The sequence below is a fragment of the Pieris napi genome, chromosome 10 (assembly GCF_905475465.1).
Source record: "Pieris napi chromosome 10, ilPieNapi1.2, whole genome shotgun sequence".
Taxonomy (NCBI): Eukaryota; Metazoa; Arthropoda; class Insecta; order Lepidoptera; family Pieridae; genus Pieris; species Pieris napi.
The window spans coordinates 10559077-10580276 of NC_062243.1; the positions used below are offsets into that span (position 1 = coordinate 10559077).

Below are 21200 nucleotides of genomic sequence, written 5' to 3' on the forward strand. Positions count from 1 at the left end.
TTATATGATTATTTATAAGATATACTTGCTAAAGAATCGATTTTTTAGAGTCAGATTTGTCATTTCTTATTATTAGTTTTAGCATTTATGTACGAATTAGTAGTTGACAGCAGTACGTTGACACTTTACATTTAGGTTCTTATCTGTGGATCTAAAATGCTTTAAGTTAAGTGAGTAATGAATGATTGAGGTTTTGTATTATTCCTATTATTTGGTTTTATATTTATATTTTAATTTAAACTAATCAAACGTAATTATATAGTATTGTGCTTAATAATTGAGTCTTTTCATATAAAATTATGAATATGCAGTAGGTGAAACGGAAATTACGGGTAAGTCACCACCTACACAATGTACCCATTACAATCTTTCTCTAATGTTGACTATAATCGTTACAATCTTAAATATGAAATATTAATTCAGGATTGCTGCCTAAATAACAATTCTTTAACCTAAGCTTACTCTCGCTGTTTGATCATTAATGTTTGTTTATGATTCACTGTTGGTCAACAGTTATAGTTGATTAAGGTTGTCAAATTTCTACATATCCTTGCCAATATGGATAATAATGGAGAAAATACATGTTAAGTAAATACCGGTGTACATATTTCACACAACCATATAGATATGTATGAAGGGCTTTTTATACCGAATCAATTTGTTTGTTTAGTTTGAATATTACTCATTAAGGTATCTGTGTATAGGTTCGGGTAATGTCACATTTGCTCAGGATGTAGATGATAACTGTAAATAATAATTAAATTTGAGTAGGGACACTCTTCTTCATGGATATATGTTAGATAACTTAATAATAGTATGATGCATTTGGTACAGTACTAATATAAATCTTTAAAAAGAAAATAAGTTTTTACATTCAAGTTAATACTTAAATTATTAACTTATATTTTGAGCTATTTTTAGACTGAATCATGTTATGTCAGTCTGAATTTATATTTACTATTTTATAACATTAACATATGTAGTGAAGCTATGTAAGAAATCAACAATTATCCACAGATTATTGTTATGAGATACTAACAATAAATGTGTCTTTAAAATGTATGATTTTCAATACTAAAAAAATAAATTTAAAAATCATATATATATATATATTAAATTTTGTGGTGTTAAAAGTAGTAGGTACTGTTAACAGGTTATATATAATTTTATGTACATATTTTATACCTATTATTAAAATTGTATAAATGTTGCAATGCAGGTCAAATAATATATTGGCAATTCATTAATCTGTTGGTTTACACTTTACATTATAGTAATGAAAGCCTGTCTATAGTGTGCCTACTCATCTATAGTGTAGTAAAAATTTAGCTTCTGTGTTTCATAAATATAATTAAGCACTTTGAAAATTTAATGTAACAATGGTTTTTTTTATTTAAAAAATAACATTTGGTTTTAGTGTTTATTAAACATAGACAATAAAATACTACACACTTTCAAATACAAAAATATTAGAATAGTTAGTCATAGCTTTTATAATAAAAATGTACATAATGTGTGACTGACTAATCTTTATAAAAAATATTAAAATACAACCATATGCACTTAAAGCTCTGGAATATTATTTCGTACAAAAAAAATAGTTTAAAGCAAAATTCAGTATGAAATATATGCTGTTTGATCATTTTATTATAAATAAAGACATTATTAATCTCATTTTTAAATCTCTTAATTTTATTCGTATTATAATTGTTTTTTAAATCTATAAATACATTCAGATTTGATTGTGTTCATTTATGTTTTGTGGCGCCACGCCCGCGAACCAGACGGGAGCGGTCAGTGACCCGCCGTGCACCCTTACCGTTATCGATGTTTAAGGAAACCAGCTTCAAGTAATACAAATAAGGGCTGATTCTTTAACTTGTATGAGATTAACGTTATACGCATAAAAAGCTCTAATATCTGCTCGGATAGCAAATGTACTGTAATCACTATATAATTATATATAATAGTTCGCGCCTCGCGGTAATGCGGCAATTGGCGCGTAATAAACTCAATATAACGATACATTTTTAATTTGACTTAAAAAATCTGATTTTATGATGTTTCGGGACTGTAAAGATTTAGGCGGAACAAAATTTGTTTAAGACTGAGATAAAATAAAAATCTGTGGCAACCTGCAACTGCAACCTTTTTAGGTCTGGGCCTCAGATTTCTGTATCTGTTTCATGATCATGTGTCAATCTAAGGTAATTCAAGTAAGTGATCCGACTCCTGTGCCTGACACGCGCTGTTGACTTTTTGGGTCTAGGGCAAGCCCGTTTCGTCGCGATGTTTTCCTACACCTTAAATGCGCACATAGAATGAAACTTCATTAGTGCTCAGCCGGGAATCGAACCTACGACCTCAGGGATGAGAGTTGCACGCTGAAGCCACTAGGTCAACACTGGTCTTGACTACTAAAACTAATTGATATTCTCCTATCTATCTATAAAACAAGCTGATGATGACTCTGAGATACTACGTCATACTTTTAATAATCAATGGTTTCTTAGTCATAGCTTTAAATTAATAAAAGTCATAACATTTTTTTTAATAATAATTTATTAGCCTTTTGAAGATTTAATGTGTTATTAAATGTACAGGTTTTTATTTAAGTAATTCAATGTAATCCTACTTTCGTTTATTGAGGATTAATCATAAAATTATATTAAAAATATGAGAAACACTGACTCACACTTGTTGCTATGATGTAATCGTTAAGAATTACCAAGAATCTTGATTACCTTATATACTAAGGTCATTTATACAGCCTTACAGAAAATATTTCCAAAAACTATTAATATTTTAAGCAATGTTTGTTGGTTAAGTTCAATCTCTGGAGCAGGGGTGATTTAACTACCTATTTATAGTTTCGTTAACATAATTTTCAAATGCATAATATTTCCGACGAATTCAATATAATATATACGGTTATATTACTGGCGCTTGTATATACAATATGAGCTACGAAGGCTACTAATGCTGTCATACTCCTGTTATATTGTATTGACTCTTGATTTGGCACGTATTGGTTCCAAGAAGGCATGGTGACGGCGCGCGCTGTATCACTCGCTGACGAAGTTATTTTCTGTATGATTAGTCACGCGTGCATCCGGCGCGGTCTGGACGTGCTGCTCTGAATTGTTTAAAAAAAGAACAGCTTTAAAAGAGCGGCAAATAATTGTTTACTTGGAATACAAAGTTTTTGAATAAGTAAATTTTGGGTAATACATAATAAAAAATATATCATTTAAAGTGATGTTACTGATTTTGCAATTTTCTGTGTAAAATGACTGTATGCCAAGTGCAGTGATAAGAACTTTAGTGGTACTAGTGAAAAGTGGGTCGCAGTTTTCGGAGAGTGAACTTGTGCAACCATTATTTTTTGTGCAATAAATTATAAAAAATATTGTTTGAAAGTAGAATGGTAAGATGATCGTGATACTTATTTTACTAAAAATGTGTGCCTAGTACCTTTAAATCTAGTACAAGGTGAGGTTAAGGAAAATGATTATAAAGCTTTGCTATACTATCTCTATACTCAAGATATAAATTAGTCCATTGATAACGAAAAAAGCTGCCTTAAAAAATAATAGTGACCCATAAAATATTTTGTAATAATTTTGAATAACAAACGTGATGCAATTTCATTAAATGTAAAAGCAGTCGTGTATAACTGTGTCTATCTAAACGATATTATTTTTAGAATAAACAATAATTTAACTTGAACCAATAGCGGAGAGAGGCCAGAGAGATAACTCTCAGCTGTTTTTATAAAGGACTTATCTTAGTGTTTACATATAGTTAATATACAAGTCTTGAAACTGGTTATATTAAGGCCCTCACTCAGCAATTGCACTGGAGATTTCATCCATCCTAACATGAATAAATATTGAGATTTATAAAATTTTACTTTTTGTGTCCCTTTATGTGCATTTTATGGCCCAGTTGTTATTTGATGTTTGGTGCCGCGACCTCGTTTAGTACAGATCGCGGGGGCGCCCTTTCTCGCCCATAAGCCGCCCACAAGTACAAGAATCCAACGTGGACTTATGAAGTTATGACATACGTGATACTGTGTTAACAGGAGAAAGGGTACAAAGCTAAACCAGCGATAAAAAAGTCGTAATAGCATTCGTGCGTAAAGAATTTCTCTCTGATTCACAAAAGATTTTCAAATTTATATACTTGTATTGTATGATTAAGGACTAGTTGTCCTCGCGAATTTACATACCAAAATATGAGACATTTTTCTATGCTACCCCATAGAGGGTTCGCTTTTCCGGCATAAACTAAAATGTACTCTTAATAAAACTATTTTTTAATACTTATCGAATTTCTCTCGATAAAAACCTTAGTTCAAGAAATAACAAAAAAAAACTCGAATTGGCCCAGCCGTCTTCGAGTTTTGTGCTTAAATAATTTTATTAATTAGAATTAACGAATTATTATAGGTGAACATAGATAATTAATCTGAGATACAACTCTAATGCACTTCTCTTATTGACTTCGGTCTTCTTTTGCATCAGGCAAATAAAGGAAACATTACATTATATGATGAAGGTTTATAGTATGTTTTAAGTAAGGCTGAGTCCTTACTCTTACTTTCCAGTAGTGTCAGTACCAAAGGCTTTCCGTTTTATAGCAAATATACCTGAATACATCCAATTAAATAAAAACTTAATAGTAAATGCAGAGTTCAAATATCCTATGAATTTTACCTTATTCAATATCTCAAATACATGTATTTTTTTATTTCAGATCTTACTCTGAAAACGAAACGAAATCAAAATGACAACACGAACGATCCTAGTATGGGTGTGTCTGCTCGCCGTGTGTTACGGTCAGAGGGCTGAACATCTGTTGGCCCAGAATCCATGTTCGAGTAAAACAACTTGTAGTGACTGTGCAAGGACAGCGACTTGTGCTTGGTGCTTCGCCCCTGAGTTTAATGGACCGAGATGCTTCAATCCTGCCATGGAAGGAGGCACCGCAGGGTGTGATGAAGCTTACATCTTTAACCCTGATAATCAGCAGTCTATCGATCCTATGTACAACAGAGAGTTGACAAGAGGTACAGTGCATCTTTTTAGTGATAACTTGGTCAGTAGATCAGATAAGGGCACGTCACAGATCAGTTTTAGTTATAAGCAATAGGCTATTTGACTTATTTGGGAATTTTATTCGTTTTTACAACAAACTCCCAAGGGAAATTAGAGAATTATCACTAAATAAATTCAAAGCCCTCGTTAAACGTAAATTAATCAAAAAAGCTTTTTATAAATTTGACGAATACTTAAATGATCCTAATTCTTGGGATTGATTGCTCCAGTTCAAACAATTTGTATGACAATACTTGGCGATTAAAAAGAGTGGCGGAAAGTTTCTTGCCAGTTCTTCTTACCCGCTCTACGCCCTTGACTTGCGAACTGGTAGTTAATGTAAATTTACAATGCATGTGCGCGGTGAAGGAAAACATCGTGAGACAACCGACATGTCTTAGACCCAAAAAGTCGACGGCGTGTGTCAGGCACTGAAGGCTGATCACCTACTTGCCTATTAGATTTAAAAATGATCATGAAACAGATTCAGAAATCTGAGGCCAAGACCTAAAGAGTTTGTAGCTCCACTGATTTTTTTTTAACAATTTTAACTACTTACGACTGGTATTTTAGAAATATATACACAGGCTTTTATTTTTCGGTTCTAATGAGCGACTCGTTCCAAAAAAGTATTTAAAATTGTTTTCTACTTTACAGCTAAGGGCCGAATGGGCATTGGCATGGAATCGGGCTACTACGAAGAGTCTATGAGTAGTAGTAGTAGTAGCAGTAGTGGTAGTAGTGTCAAAGGCGGTGGTGGTTACATGGCTGCTGGAGCTGGAGGAGAAAACTTGGTGCAAATTAAACCGCAACGTGTTAAACTACAGTTACGTATGAGTAAGTGTAAAAATTAATACATAACATAATAAAACATTATAAAAATAATTAATGCCACGGGCGGGCTTATCGCTCCGAAATAGCTCCACCGATTTTCGTGGAATTTTGTGTGCATATCGGTTAAGTCTGCAAATCAGACTACATCTATTTTTTTATTTTATTTGACAAAAAAAGTGTATTTACATTATACAAAAATACATACAACCCTTAATTTTCACCCCTCTACGATCCATCTCTATTTTTTGTTATAGTAGATAGTTTTATTTATTGAACTAAAAAAATGTTTCCTAGAAATAATATACATAGCAAAACAACGTTTCAGCTAGTATTACATATATACGTATAATAATTATTGTCCTTACTTGACAAGTCTCGCGCAGTTAGGTCATTAGTGTCCATGTCAATGTGGTAGATAATACAAGGTCATTATCATTATGATAATACTATTTTGGTTTTTGACTTGAATTGTTCATATAGAAAATATAATTATTTTAGATGAATTACGGACTGAGTTATATATAATGTCACAATCTGCAGGCCTGGTTCTCAGTTCAGCCGTTTTTTTTATATATTTTTGTAGTGAAACTTCTTTATCGGGGTTGGAAAAAAATTTACCGTCACATTATTTATTATTCGACACTTAATACTTTAATGACAATTAAATTCATTAAATTCCTAATATATCTTCCTTTTTCCGACCCTCTAAGTATTGGAAATCTAAACTTTTAGATTTGTATAAATATGAACAACACTTCAAGATTAGTTTGCCACTGAAGTTTCACTTCTGACATGTGTACTTTGTACACACACACTTTTTTATTTTATTGATTGATCAGTCGATTAGATACTTGTCGTAGATTATTGCGCTTTTAAGACATATTGCCATAGTGCATTATCGTGCTTCAAACGCCTCCTACACAAGTTAGATTAAACTTACCTCAAAATTTAATTTCTTACTTTTTTAATTATATTATTTCCTTTCAGACCAAATGCAAAAGATGTCTTTCTCGTACGCCCAGGCGCAAGATTATCCAGTAGATTTGTACTACCTCATGGACTTGAGTAGGTCGATGAAAAACGATAAAGAAAAGCTCAGTACTTTGGGTAGTTTGTTGTCAAGTACCATGAGAAATATTACATCAAACTTTAGGATTGGATTTGGGTCTTTCGTGGATAAACTCGTGATGCCATATGTGTCTACTGTACCGAAGAAGTGAGTTTGGCTAATTGTATAAACTATTGTCTCTTTTTAAAGCATATTGACTGAATGGAACAGCAATATTTTAAGTTGTTCTTAATATAATTAAGTAACTATATTGCTGCATTCGCTATGCTACGTCAGTCTAAAGACTTAAAAACTTAAAACTTATGTAAAGTCCGAAATAGATTTCTTTTCACAAAGAAAAATATCACTTTTAAATTATAAATTCCTACCTATCAAATATAACTATAACTTTTTATTTTAACTCCAGTTGTAGGCTAAATTAAATATATGTAATTTGTATTCTCTTAAATAATCATTTATAACACACTAGTACAAAACAAGAGAAAAATAAAATTAAATCAATCAATGGGCGGTTTTACTGTTAAAAGCAGTTTCTTCAGACTGACTAAATACAACATAGTATTTAGTCAGTTAGTCATAGTATTAATAAAAATATATTTATGTATTTTCAGCCCTCACTAAAAACTTTTTAATTTTTGTTACAAACCAATCTATGTATTTTAGTTTGATTTCACCGTGCGATGGCTGCGCTGCGCCTTATGGATACAAAAATCAAATGTCGCTCAGCAATGATACAGACTTCTTTGACGTAAGTTACCCTTTGCTTTGCTAACAATGCTCATTGTTAATATGATTATGTGAAGTATGCTATTTGATATTTGATTTTCTAAATGATCCTAATCCTTGGGATTGTTTGCTCCAGTTCAATAAGTGTACTTGGTTACCTATATGAAATATAAAAAAAAAACAAAGTAAATCTTTCGTCTCTTTCTCTTAAATTGTCTTAATGATGAAAGAGATACGAATACCACTTGACTGATATGTTTGGGTTTCTGATTTGTTCATAATACACCCATGGTGCACCAATCATTTTTATATGCAATAAATTAAAATGTTAATGGTAATTTGGGTGATTTCGCTGAAAATCCAATACATCTTCAAGTAATACAAATTGTGTAGGGTCACAGAAAATGTATACACAATATTTTATAGAAAGCAGTAGCCCAAGCTGACGTGTCAGGAAACCTGGATGCTCCCGAAGGTGGCTTCGATGCCATAATGCAGGCCGTGGTCTGCAAACAGGAGATCGGCTGGAGGGAACACGCAAGGAAACTGCTCGTCTTCTCAACTGACGCCGGGTTCCATTACGCGGGAGATGGAAAGGTTCGTTTTCTGTATATTTTTGTATTAGCACGCCTTGTTATAAGGCGTTAGAAATTAAAAAACTTTACTTTAAAATTATTCCCTTTGACTAGGTATCTATGTTACTCTTGTCTCAAAAACGACTGACCTATTTTGATGAATAAAAGTACTCCCAAACATGGAATGCTTAGAGATTTGTATATCATCTTTATATTACTTTATACACGATAATTGATTTCATAAATAATTAGGAGTTTCTCTTATATAGGTCGCTAAAAATTATCATATCATTGGTGTTTTAGTCTGTGTATTACCGCTGCAATGGTATATTAGATACTGAGATTCAATCAAATCAATTGTCAATCAAGTCAATTGCTAAATTATCTGTCTATTTATAATATGGTACTAGGAACGTAAGAAGGACTTTAGAAGGAAATTACCATGGATTTAAGAAATGTATCGTCTGGCTTTAAATGTAAGTGAATTAAAATAAAAAAGTACCCTTGAAGGTAGGTTCAATCCCCGGCTGTGCACCGACTTTCTGTGCACGCATCGCACTCGCTCGTACGGTGAAGGAAAACATCGTGAGGAAATGTTCATGTCTCAAAACCAAAAATCGGTGTCATGTGTCAGACAAAATATGAAATAAAAAAGATCAAAGGATGTAATCTGAGACCATTTAGGGTTGTCTTGTTTGCCTTGATAGGAAACTTTCACACTATTTTGAATGATTTGTTTTCCAGTTGGGTGGTATTGTTCAACCAAATGATGGGGAGTGCCATATGGAAGACAACTCGTACACACACTCTACAGTGCAAGATTATCCAAGCATTTCGCAAATTAACCTTAAGGTTAGTTAATTCATTATTTATTTATTTCCAACACACAAATATATGTATTTACAATATTCTTAACCTACATAGTAATAATAATAATAATTAAAAATTAATAAATAGAAATAACAAATTTTAATGTTTGAAACTTAAAGCTTTAATTTAAGCTTTTATAAATTGAAGACATAATTTGCTCTCTATAGTTTCTTATCAGTTTTGACAAGCCTTAAAACGAAATTCAAATGTTTATTTAAATACTCAGAAATAATAATCTTAATGAACCAGTGACCCATATGACGGTTTAAGGGAAAATGCTTATAAATTCTGCTAAATGTTAAATGTTGACCGTGACATAAATATTAAAGTAATCAGAAATACATGAATACTTCAAGAATTTATAGGAAATATGTTTAAATAATTATATGACTCATATTATGATTTCATATTAATCGTTTTCTTGTGAATTTGTTTTGAGAGTCATTGATATACACCCAAAAAGTCGACGGCGTGTGTCAGGCAATGGAGGCAGATCACCTACTTGACTATTAGATTGACAATTCATGAAACTGATACAGAAATCTGAGGCACAGACCTAAAAAGGTTGCAGCGCCACTGATTTATTTATTTTTTAAGCCGTCTTTAAAGAATTTATTGAGGCCACAAAATACATATATGTACCAAGAGCTTGTTCATTCTGTGCGTACGTGTATACGTGCACGTACGTAAACACGTACGAGACTTGTATCCCTATTTCGTAAACAATCTAGGGCCACAAATAAAAAACGGGAAAATATCTTAATAACTAAGACTACAGAACTACGAAATAAGCGTCTAATAACAACCGTTGCTTATAAAAATATATAATAATTTTTGTTATAGGTGAAAGAGCATGCTATCAACGTAATATTTGCGGTAACGGCTGAGCAGATTAATGTGTATGAGCAGTTGAGCAGACATATTGAGGGCTCCAGCAGTGGAATACTTAGTGATGATTCGGATAACGTTGTGGACTTGGTCCGGGAACAGTATAATGTGAGTAGAAATAATTTTCATAGCTAAGTGAATTTTTAATAATTAATGTTAATTAAATTTAAATTAATGAAATAATTTTTTTACCGAGATTCGAATTCTACTAAGACCACTAAGTCACATAATACGCTAATGTACCAAACCACAAGACAACAGTTATGACGGCTTTATAAGCGATGTCTTCCAGACAAACAGTCTTATGGGAGAATTTAAAAAAATTTATATATGTGCTTTTTTATACAACGATACGATGCGCGCGCACACCGTCACAAAAAACCGACACCCTGAAGTTAGCATAGTCAACATTTTAAAATAGAAAAAGTGCATTTCTTTATTTATGTAGAAATATTTTTTGTGATATTTAAATAAACTTTATTTAACTAAATAATGCGTTATAATAAAACTTTCAATGTATTAAATACCTTTTTTCTATTGTTAGTGTGAATAAGGCGAAAGATTTTTATCTTGTTACGCCAAAGAAGTATAACTGACGCGTGTACATAAGTACACACACATATTTATTTTTAATATTATTTGACAATGATTATCATAGAACAAGTATATTTACTATTTCTAGTAAGAAAGCACTTAAATTGCAAAAACTAGAATTTGTATAGTATTTTCTGTATGAGATGAGCGTAAATAAATAGTGGAAATATTTTTACAGAAAATTACGTCGACAGTAGAAATGAAGGACACGTCAAGTGACGCAGTGCAGATTATGTATTATTCATCATGTTTGGGGAGCAAAGATAAGCTCGTACAGACTAATAAGTGTGAGGGACTAAAGGTAAGTTGTTTTTCATATTACCGGGGGGCAAACGGGCAGGAGTCTCATGGCGTTGTATGTGCTTTTTAGTGTTTTGTATTAATAGAATATTTTCTATATATTTTGCATTTCTATAATTTGTGAAACTTCTTTAGGCGCATGAGGTTAATTTTTTACGAAAACGTCACGAAGACGTGCAGCGTTTTTGTCGAAGAAAAGGGAGAGAGCGATTGAAAGAGAGAGAGGGGCGCATTACCTTATAGAAATTCTATTTTTAAAATTTCTTAAAGACAATTTATGAAATATTAGTATTTTATATTTTATGAAAAATAATTGATTGAAATCTCAAATTACGAATTGTAAATTAAACTGCCACGTATTTTTAGTATCGAAGAAATAAATTAAATTTATAATTTGTATACATTTTTGACACTTGATATTTTAATTATATTTAAAATTCTAACATATGTTCCTTTTTCACTCCCTCTAAGTCTCGGAAATCTAAAGTTTTAGATTTGTATCAATATGAACTAGACTTAAAAATTAGTTGGTTGAAGAAGTTTCATTTCTGACATGTGTACTTTGTACGCACGCACTTTTTTTTCTCAATAATTTGAGTTCAAGAGCATCCTCAAAGGCCGGAAGTACACCCGTAGACTCGTTTTCTTCCTTATCTTGAATTTTTTTTAATAATTATGTAAGGGTATTGATTTGGAAGTTAAAAAAATATAAACCTAACAAAATAATTAATAAAGAATATATTTCTATAGTTTGTACTATTATTGTAAAGTTTTGCATATTTGTAACAAATAAACTCAAAAACTAGCTAGTTTTAAGTATTTGGGTTAAAACGTGTTTTAATCCGATATATGATAAAACATTCTAGCTAAATAATTTTTTTTTTCTGTAGCAATGCTTATATTACTATTACATTAAACATTTCTTTTATTAGGTAGGAGACGTGGTCGAATTCTCAGCCGAAATTACCCTAAAGGAGTGCCCCAAGGACCCGAGCAAGTGGCGACAGACATTCACGATATATCCTGTGGGTGTTTCTGAGAGTCTCACTGTGGAACTTGACATGCTCTGTGACTGTCCCTGCGAGCACCCGGGACATCATGTAAGTAATAATAATAAAAAAACCGGCATATACATACCTGTCAATATTGATTAGTTTCAAGTCAAGTCAAGTCAAATCATTTATTTCAATTAGACCATCTAAAATGGCACTTTTGAAAGTCAAAAAAAAATATAAAGAAGATTCTAGTTGCCCCTTCCAAAAGGTAGTTTCGTGTGGAGAAGAATGGGCAAGAAACTCCACACTTACTCTTTTAAAATAGGTTTACAATATTTTGTTACATTTGTTAAATAATTATATGTGAAGACAATGTACTCTTAGAATAAACTACTATACTAAAAAAGTTAGAATACATGTTCCTCACATATTTACAAATATCGAAACCGTAGAATATTAACATTAAAGAGTAATAAAAATATTTAAAAAACAACAAAACAGTGTGTGAGATACAAAAAAAAAAAATTACATTTGTAGCATTATAAATTAAAAATAATAATAATAATATATACCTACTATACTACTATAATAGTTACCTATTATAAAGAAATGCATGGATAGCCTTTTCTAATAAAGTACTGAAGTAAACTGTAAAGTACTGGAAAGTCGAAAATAATATTAACAATAACGCGTAATTCAATCCCTGGCCCTCCCCCCCCTCCAAAATTGGTTACGTAATACTTGAACGTTGCCTACTATTAAATAAATACTACTTACAGTAATAATGTTATAATCGATACAGATTAAAACAAATAAGACAATTATGTCGATATAACTTAGTTTCTAGAAATTTGTGGATATACATACATACTTACGAATGCGCACGTGCACGTTGGAAACCTTAATCCATCATTATAGTCAAATATTATTTATTTGTGAATCCTTTTTGTGAAGTCTGTTCTAAAACATTTCAGGCCTACAATGACAGTCCGCTAGTGTGCAGCGGTCAAGGCATATCTGCTTGTGGTGTCTGCGTGTGCCATCCAGGACGTTTTGGCAAGAGCTGTGAATGTTCAGCTCACAGCGGAGTATCCTTGGAACAGGAGAGAGGATGTCGTCCGACGAACGCAACGTCTGGACCACTTTGCTCCAACCGGGGAACCTGTATCTGTGGTGTCTGCGAGTGTAATAAGATGGATGATATGCTTAAGGTGAGATCGTACTTTATTGAGTTAAAAAAAATCAGTGGCGCTACAACCTCTATAGGTCTTGGCCTCAGATTTCTAAATCTGTTTCATGATCATTTTTAAATCGAATAGGCAAGAAGGTGATCAGCCTCCAGTGCCTGACACACGCCGTCGACTTTTTTGGTCTAAGACATGTCGGTTGTCTCACGATGTTTTCCTTCACCGTTCGAGCTAATGTTAAATGCGCACATATAAACAAAGTCCATTGCTGCAAAGCCGGGATCGAACCTACGACCTCAGGTATGAGAGTCGCACGCTGAAGCCACTACGCCAACACTGCAATGTAAATAAAACTTGTAAATTATACAAACAAGTTTCCTCAAGATTTGAGTGATTAAAATCATTTTGACGAGAACTATTCCATTAGGATATTGGACTGTTGCCATATTAATACCACCCATAACATATATACCAATGTATATGTCGCAGCCAACTAGCTTAATTAGCCGTTCAATTAACAGCCTAGCCGCTTAACTAGCGGCCATAAAGATATTCAGCCATAGCGTTTGTTACAACATTTAAGAAACTGGCTGATAGAGTTATTATTATATGAAATAAAAAAGATGAAACATATCACATAAAAAATCTTTCTTTTAAAATTAAATTGCTTGAGTCAATTTCACGTTATTATTGTCACTACACTCTTCCATTGAACTTGTTGTATTTCATGAAACTGTGATAAACACCATCAAAGTTGTGGTTTCCCGACGCCATAATGACAGTTTGAAAAGTTTTGTTTCGAGTTTGAGAGTGGCAAAAAGTGGAATTAAATTTAAATTAACAGTCAACAGACTAGGCAAATAATGAAACGTCATCGATCCAAGTAATTTGCCTAGCTGTTTGATCAACTGGCTGAACATCATTCAGGCCGCTAGTTAAACAGCTAGGCTGTTAATTGAACGGCTAATTAAGCTAGTTGGCTGCGACTTATTACAAAATCCCGCTATGGAACTACTGTGATACATTTATTTATTAAAACTTCGTTACATTACAAATAAAACAAGTAACATAAATTATCAGTGATGCTGCTGGCCTTATCGCTAACAAGCGATCTCTTCCATCCTCTTCTCAACCCTAGCAAGGAAAGAAAACTAATTACTGTGGGTAAAATGCAGTAATTGCATAACCAAATTAACAAAAATAAATATACTAAAAACGTACTGTTCAAGAATTAAAATCATACAAAAGAATAAGAAAATACTTGGATAGGATATGATTAAGAAGTGTTTTTGTAGAAGACTTAAAATATCTATGCAAACGTGATACAAAAATAAATAAATTGTAATTTAATTGTAATTTCAGGTGATATCGGGTCCATTCTGCGAATGCGATAACTTCACGTGTGATATGAATCATGGCGAGATTTGTTCCGGTCCGTCCCATGGCGAGTGTGTCTGTGGCAAGTGCAACTGTAAGCCAGAATACACAGGTCCTGCCTGTCAGTGCCTTAAGGATCAGAGCGCCTGTATCTCACCAGGTAAATGTTTTGTGCTTTATTAGCCACTTGGGGAATTTGTCTGCCCATTGACATTGACAAGTTCGACATTGACATTGATATGTTCGCCACGAGTGTGGGGACAACAAGTAGAGCTTTGACACAAAATTATTTCGATTGTGAGGAATGTACTTCGTAACCTTTTATTGTCGACTAAATTCTGTTTTTTTTTTCTTTTTTTTTCTAAAACCAAAGTATTTGGCATTTTCCCCTTCTTATTTAAAAAACCTATACGATTTTTAATTGGCCCACAATGTTATATATGTATTTACATCTATTTCTGTATTGTGCTGTAAATCTTCTGAATAAATAAATAAATATCAACACTTTATATGTCTCACATACTTGTCACTGTCTGTAAAAAGTAATATTGCCATTTTTCAAATCGATACCGTAGAACATACGGCTTGAACTGACAAACACTCTCCGTCACCCTTTTAACGTTTTTTGTTAAAAAAAACTTCTCAATTACATGTATTGTGTAGCAATATGAATATATTAGATTAATATTGATAACTGTTCAATAAATATAACGTCAATACACAGTGCCTTTCCCATGTCCCATTTACACATTGTTATTTTGATTTTGATACCCGGAGAGGGCTTAAACTATGGCGATACGTTTTTGAAGCTGTACTTCTTTTGGCGCGTTAGGGAAAAATGATGAAAGTAAATTTTTACGTGCACACCGTCACTAAAATCCGACACCCTGAAGTTAGCTATAGTCAACATTTTAGTTTTTTCTATGGTTAGTGTCGTTTTTTCTACAAACGACGAATAAATTTTTTAAAAAGATTTTATCTTGTAATACGTCAAAGAAGTATAACTTCTTACGCATGGACACACGCGTTTTTTATTCAATAATCGCACTGGTGATAAAAAGGTGATATATTTATTTTCAGAGAACGGCAAGATTTGCAGCGGAAATGGTAAATGTGTGTGCGGTCAGTGTGTGTGCAGTGTGGACGACGATCGACACTACACCGGCAAGTTTTGTGACAATTGTCCTGTAAGTGTTTATTTAAATTTACATTATACCTGACATCTAAAATATTATATATATACATAATAGGTTATTTATATTAAAAACAACTTTTTTTGTATATTTTCAAATTTTTTAATAGTTATTCTGATCAAATCAATAACCACGAAAATCGGTCCCGCCGTTCTCGAGTTATAAGTCGAATTAAGCGACTTTGTTTTATTTATTAAAAACTATAAATAAATGTTTGTTACCAAAATGGAATTTTGAATATTTAAAAAATTTATTTAGATAACAACTGACATTCCTTTTCAAGTTCTCTCAAAAACTATTTTCATATTGGAAATTGTTTTAGACATGCCCAGGTAGATGTGAAGACTTTAAACACTGTGTACTCTGTGAAGTCCACAAACGAGGTCCGCTCTATAATCCGGATCAACCGGGTCGGGACTGTGGCGAATGCGCTCTTTATCCGGAAGTTGTCGAGGGCAAGATTGAAGGTAAATTAAATTGAGCCGTGTTTGCCTAAAGCTATCCATAGGGTGTTCAAACGCCGGTAATTTATTTGTATATGTGAAACACACGGAAAATGACATAAAAGCGTAATCCGAAAAACGCACACAAATGACACGAGGAAATCCCTCCGGCTAGAAGGAGTTATTATTCTATCGTAACGTACTATTGAAATTCCATCCTGCTCGCTCGTGTACTGAAAGCTATGTCTGTCCCTTTTTCATTCATTCATGGTTAGACTATATATAATTATATCACTCTATAGCTCTTATAATGTTTTACAGTCTTATAATATTTGGGGCATTTCACGTGAGTGAAATCTGTTCCAAAAAAAACGGAATTTTTAATTAGCATTATTTTTAAAAGACTATAACTTGAAAAAAAATCATCATAAAAAAGGTTAGGTTCAGATATGATTAAACCGAATATAAACAATTTTACGACCTCACTTTTTTTCGTTGTCTGCTTCACGTGAAATGCCCGTGAATTATAGAAAATTATTTATTTATATTGCATTTTTATAAATAAAGATATAACATGTTTGTACATAATCTTTATCTTGACAAACAAAAGAAAACTTGTATAAATAAACAATGTGAATCTATTAATTTCTGAATACTCTTCAACTTTTTGTAACAGCAAAAGAATTTTGATTAATCTCAAGATCAAAATCATTTATTCATATAGGTAACAATGTTCACTTATGACCGCCAAAAAAGAAATATGTCTGCCAGTGCTCAATTCAAGGGCGTAGAATGGAAAAGAACTGGCAATAAACTCTCCGCCACTTTTTTAATCGCCAAGTTTTTTGTTTTACACAATGTTTGTAAGGAGCTGCAACCATTACACCATGTTCCATATGACTTCTTAAGTAAATTAAAGTTAATTTATAATAATAACAAAAATTTGTTCTCAATCAGCAGCAGGCTTAAATTAGTTTAATTTCACCGGTTTAATTTAAACTCTTCCCCGAAATAATCTACCTCTTTTCTCATGAAACGCTGTCATCAGCGTTAACAGAATTGTGTTAAAAGAATAACATCAGTTTAATGAGCGCAATTGAATTTATTTCGTAGGAAGTATTAATGAATTTTAATATTTTTTTAGCCAACGAAACATTGAACGAGCACTTGTGCAGTTTCTACGACGACGAAGACTGTCTGTACGTATACGTTTATTCGTACAACGACACACGCACCGTACACATACGCGCGCAGAAGGAACACGAGTGTCCCAGAAAGGTATTTTAATTTTCTCATTGAATTAATGTTCCTATGTGTTTTCAAATATTACTTTCATTTCCATATGATTTTCTTATGTTACGGTAATATCACTAGTTTTAAGTTGATTTTATCTAAATACCTGATCAAACTCAATACCATTCAAATTCATTCAAAAATCTTGATAATAGTGAAAGTTAGGCTTCACGGAATGGTAGAAGTTAGAAGAACCTTTGGTTATGAATTTTTACACAAATCAAACCGTAAATTATCACGAATATTTTTTTATTCATTTCGAACTTTATGGAATTAAAAGTCTATGAATTATTTTTAATTGAGCGGCTTCCTTATTTAATTCTATTTTCCAGGTCTTTATCTTGGGAATAGTTCTGGGTGTGATTGCGGCGATAGTGCTTGTGGGTCTGGCGCTCCTGATGTTGTGGAAGATGGTCACCACGATACACGATCGTAGGGAGTTCGCCAGATTCGAGAAGGAGCGTATGATGGCCAAATGGGACACTGTAAGATATTTACACATATTTAATAGTAATTGTTTAACAGTTTACTAAACCGTTTTTGATAAATACTTTTAGGTTAAGAAACACTTGTTTAGATTCACAATTGGAATTGATTGATTTGAGTTTAGTTCGAAGACACAAGAGATAAAAATAGCATATACAGTCAAAATCTGTTATAACGACATCGAAGGGACTACTCATATTTGGTCGTAAAAACTGATAGTCGTAACAGCCGATGACGTTGTTATTAAGAACCTAATACAATAAAATTCAGCTGGGACCTTTGATTTTGGTCAATATAACCGGTATGTTGTTCTAAACGATTAGAACGAAAGAAGAACAGAAGTCGACGGTTTCGACATCTGTTCTTCTAATTTCTGAAAGCAAGGCTTTTGGTCGCTGATTTATGTATCTATTTCGTCATAATTTGTTTTTTCTGATAGGCAAGTAGGTGATCAGCTTTCTGTGCCTCATACTTCAACTGTTTGAGTCTAAAGCCGGTTGTTTACTATGTTTTCCTTAGTACAAGCGAGTGTTAAATGCGCACATAGACGTCATGTTAAAAATGTTATAAATTCGCGTTTATATCCCTTAAAAAAGTGTTCAGTCGAATTTTATTTACGCGTATACACACATCTTAATATATATAAATTACGTGTCACGTTGTTTGTCCTCTATGGACTCCTAAACTACCGAACCGATATCAATCAAATTTGCACACCGTGTGTAGTTTGATCCAACTTAAAAGTTAGGATACATCTCAATTTATACCCGCAATATTATTTTGTTGCAAAATATTTGTTTATTATTTGATAGTCACAATTCTAACAGATGGCGCTGTGTTGAAAGTACCAACGTTTCACATAAGCTACAATTTAATGGCATAACCACCAAAAAAGCATGGTGGTCCCCATGACTGATGTTCGCCTACCGTTTCCCTTGAATAGTTTACCACTATGTGATATAACAAAAACCTTAGCCACTGCAACGCTTGGCCGGTCTGCTAGTAATACTATATTTTTTGTTACAGGGAGAGAATCCAATTTATAAACAGGCAACATCTACCTTCAAAAATCCCACATATGCGGGAAAATAAGCGAAACAGTGATTATCACTGGTAGTGGTTACTAAGTCATCAGTATTTGAATATTTGTATTGTAAAGATGTACTGTCAGCAAAATATTATCGCATTTATATTTTTTAAATCGCTATTGACTGTATACGTATTGATTTTGACGATAACGGAATCTCATTGCAATTTTAAGCAGTGTTAACGTTATAGAAATGTTTTGTCTCATTCCGTCAAAGTGTATCAACCTGTGATGAAAAGAGACAATGAATGCTGTAGTTAAAATGTGTAATTAGATTTTGTTTTTAAAGGTTTTATATAGATCTATACGAATTAAAGATAACCATTACGGTCCCATCGAATAGTTTAAAAAGACGCACGCACAAACGTATCCTTTCGTTTCATACTCTCATTATATAAAAGTCAAAGCTTATTTTAAGTTAATATATATAAATAACTAAATTGTGACCGTTTATTTAAATCGGTTTATATGAATCTTAAATAGCGCTGATAAAGCGTACGTTATATTAATGATCTGATTTACATTCGTTGATTTTGCTGATAGTACAATATAGATGCCTTACTGTGTGCCTTTACATTTATCAGAATTATACTCCATTTCAATAGGATTGAAAAAGGGTCATTAACCCGTGACGACAGCTGACTATCGACTTTCAAATATTATGCCTATTATAATATATTATTTATAATTTTTTCGAATATAAGACATGATTTTTTACGTTTCTTGTCTTCAATTGTATGTTTATTATTAATATATGAATACTGACCTCGCGAACTTCGTTTCGCATTAATATGTTTTTTACTTCTTCGTTTTTTGTAACTACATATCAATATATGGAACATTTTTGTTTGATTAAACCTATCACTAAATAAAACTTTGCAGCTAGGTGAGGGGTACCGGGTTCGATTTCCGATTCGAGGGCAAGTTTTAATTTAATTTAAATTTGTTCTCGGCCTTTGGGAGGGTTGTGCGGTACCGAGTGAGTGCTTAAACCGTACATGGAGGACACGGTCGAATTTCTAAGGCAAGCACAAATTATAAAAATCTTATACTTGACGCTGGCTAATGCACAAACCGTGCCAGAGCCATTAAAAAAATTATAGTTTTCATTTCTTTTTTTCCAATTTATCTCTTTATAAAAAGCTTCCTCGGACTTCAAGAAGTAAATAAAAAATATACTCGAAGTGGTCCAGCCGTTTGCTATATAGCAACATATTTTGAGATACATTTTTATTTATATTGTATATGTTTATATGTCGAATCGTATAAAAATGTAATGTTTGGTGTTAGAACACATGAAAATGACAGTTTGGCAATGATGAAATTGTCATATGAAAATAAAAACACTAATAAATTAAAAATACGTAGTTAAAATATGTTACGAGTAAATAACTAGCGTTTTTAGTAAATTCTTTTGGAGTGGAGTAATATGTATGTCTCCTATGGTCTGGTCTAATCTCATAGTACGCGTTTTGTACTTATGTGTGTGTAGTTTAACACTAGTTTTAATAAATATATTTTGTAGATAATATAAATTCACAAAGCACTGCCTGTATTTTTTTATATTTCAAAAATGTATAGTGCCTTAACGCTAACAGTGCCATTACTAATATGTGATTATTATTTATTAATAAACATCAAATTGTACATGAAATTATTTTTACGGTTTATTGCATTTTTAAGCGGAAATGAATTTTTTAATGATTTTTATAATGTACTGAATGTATATGAGTTTGTTACGAATAATTAACTAATTGTGGCCTTTTAATAGCTAATAAATATTTAGTAACAAAAACTGGTTTTAATACGTTCGAGTAATACTAACGTATTTACAGGAAATAACTGTTTAAAGGTTCTTGGATAAATCAAACGTCATTAGTTTAAACCTAGTATTTTGGCAGAATTCCTACCATGTAAATCTGTAGATAATTGTGAGGCATGAGGTAGACGCATTCCTGCCTTTCCACTCATATATTTTTAGACAATTCTTTATGTGCCTTCGAAAACGAATCTATTATTGTTTGTCAAAGAATAATCCAGCTTGGCCACGGAAGTTTTGCCATCGGGTAAGTTACGAAAAACAGCCTAGGGGCGGTTCAAGTATCACGTAAGCAGATTTACTACAATATATTCCCCCCCCCCCCCTGTTAGCAAAAGTAAGCAAAGCTCTCAAAAATAATA

The 21200-nt window shown here is 32.5% G+C and overlaps 1 protein-coding gene across 2 annotated transcripts; it reads left to right on the forward strand.

Moving 5' to 3' along the window:
* Positions 1–153: 153 nt before the first annotated feature.
* Positions 154–19361, forward strand: LOC125053013 (integrin beta-PS). Of its 2 annotated transcripts, none has more exons than XM_047654170.1 (17): positions 154–332; positions 4762–5074; positions 5760–5939; positions 6924–7152; positions 7669–7753; positions 8158–8328; positions 9051–9158; positions 10020–10172; positions 10837–10959; positions 11891–12058; positions 12928–13164; positions 14503–14677; positions 15598–15704; positions 16033–16177; positions 17298–17431; positions 17779–17931; positions 18959–19361. In XM_047654170.1, the coding sequence occupies exons 2-17, from the start codon at positions 4792–4794 to the stop codon at positions 19022–19024; spliced, it is 2517 nt and encodes an 838-aa protein (XP_047510126.1). In that variant the 5' UTR covers positions 154–332; positions 4762–4791; the 3' UTR covers positions 19025–19361. The 2 variants fall into 2 exon arrangements, with proteins under 2 accessions (XP_047510126.1, XP_047510127.1); XM_047654171.1 differs by lacking the exon at positions 154–332 and adding an exon at positions 3119–3427.
* The last annotated feature ends 1839 nt before the right edge of the window (positions 19362–21200 follow it).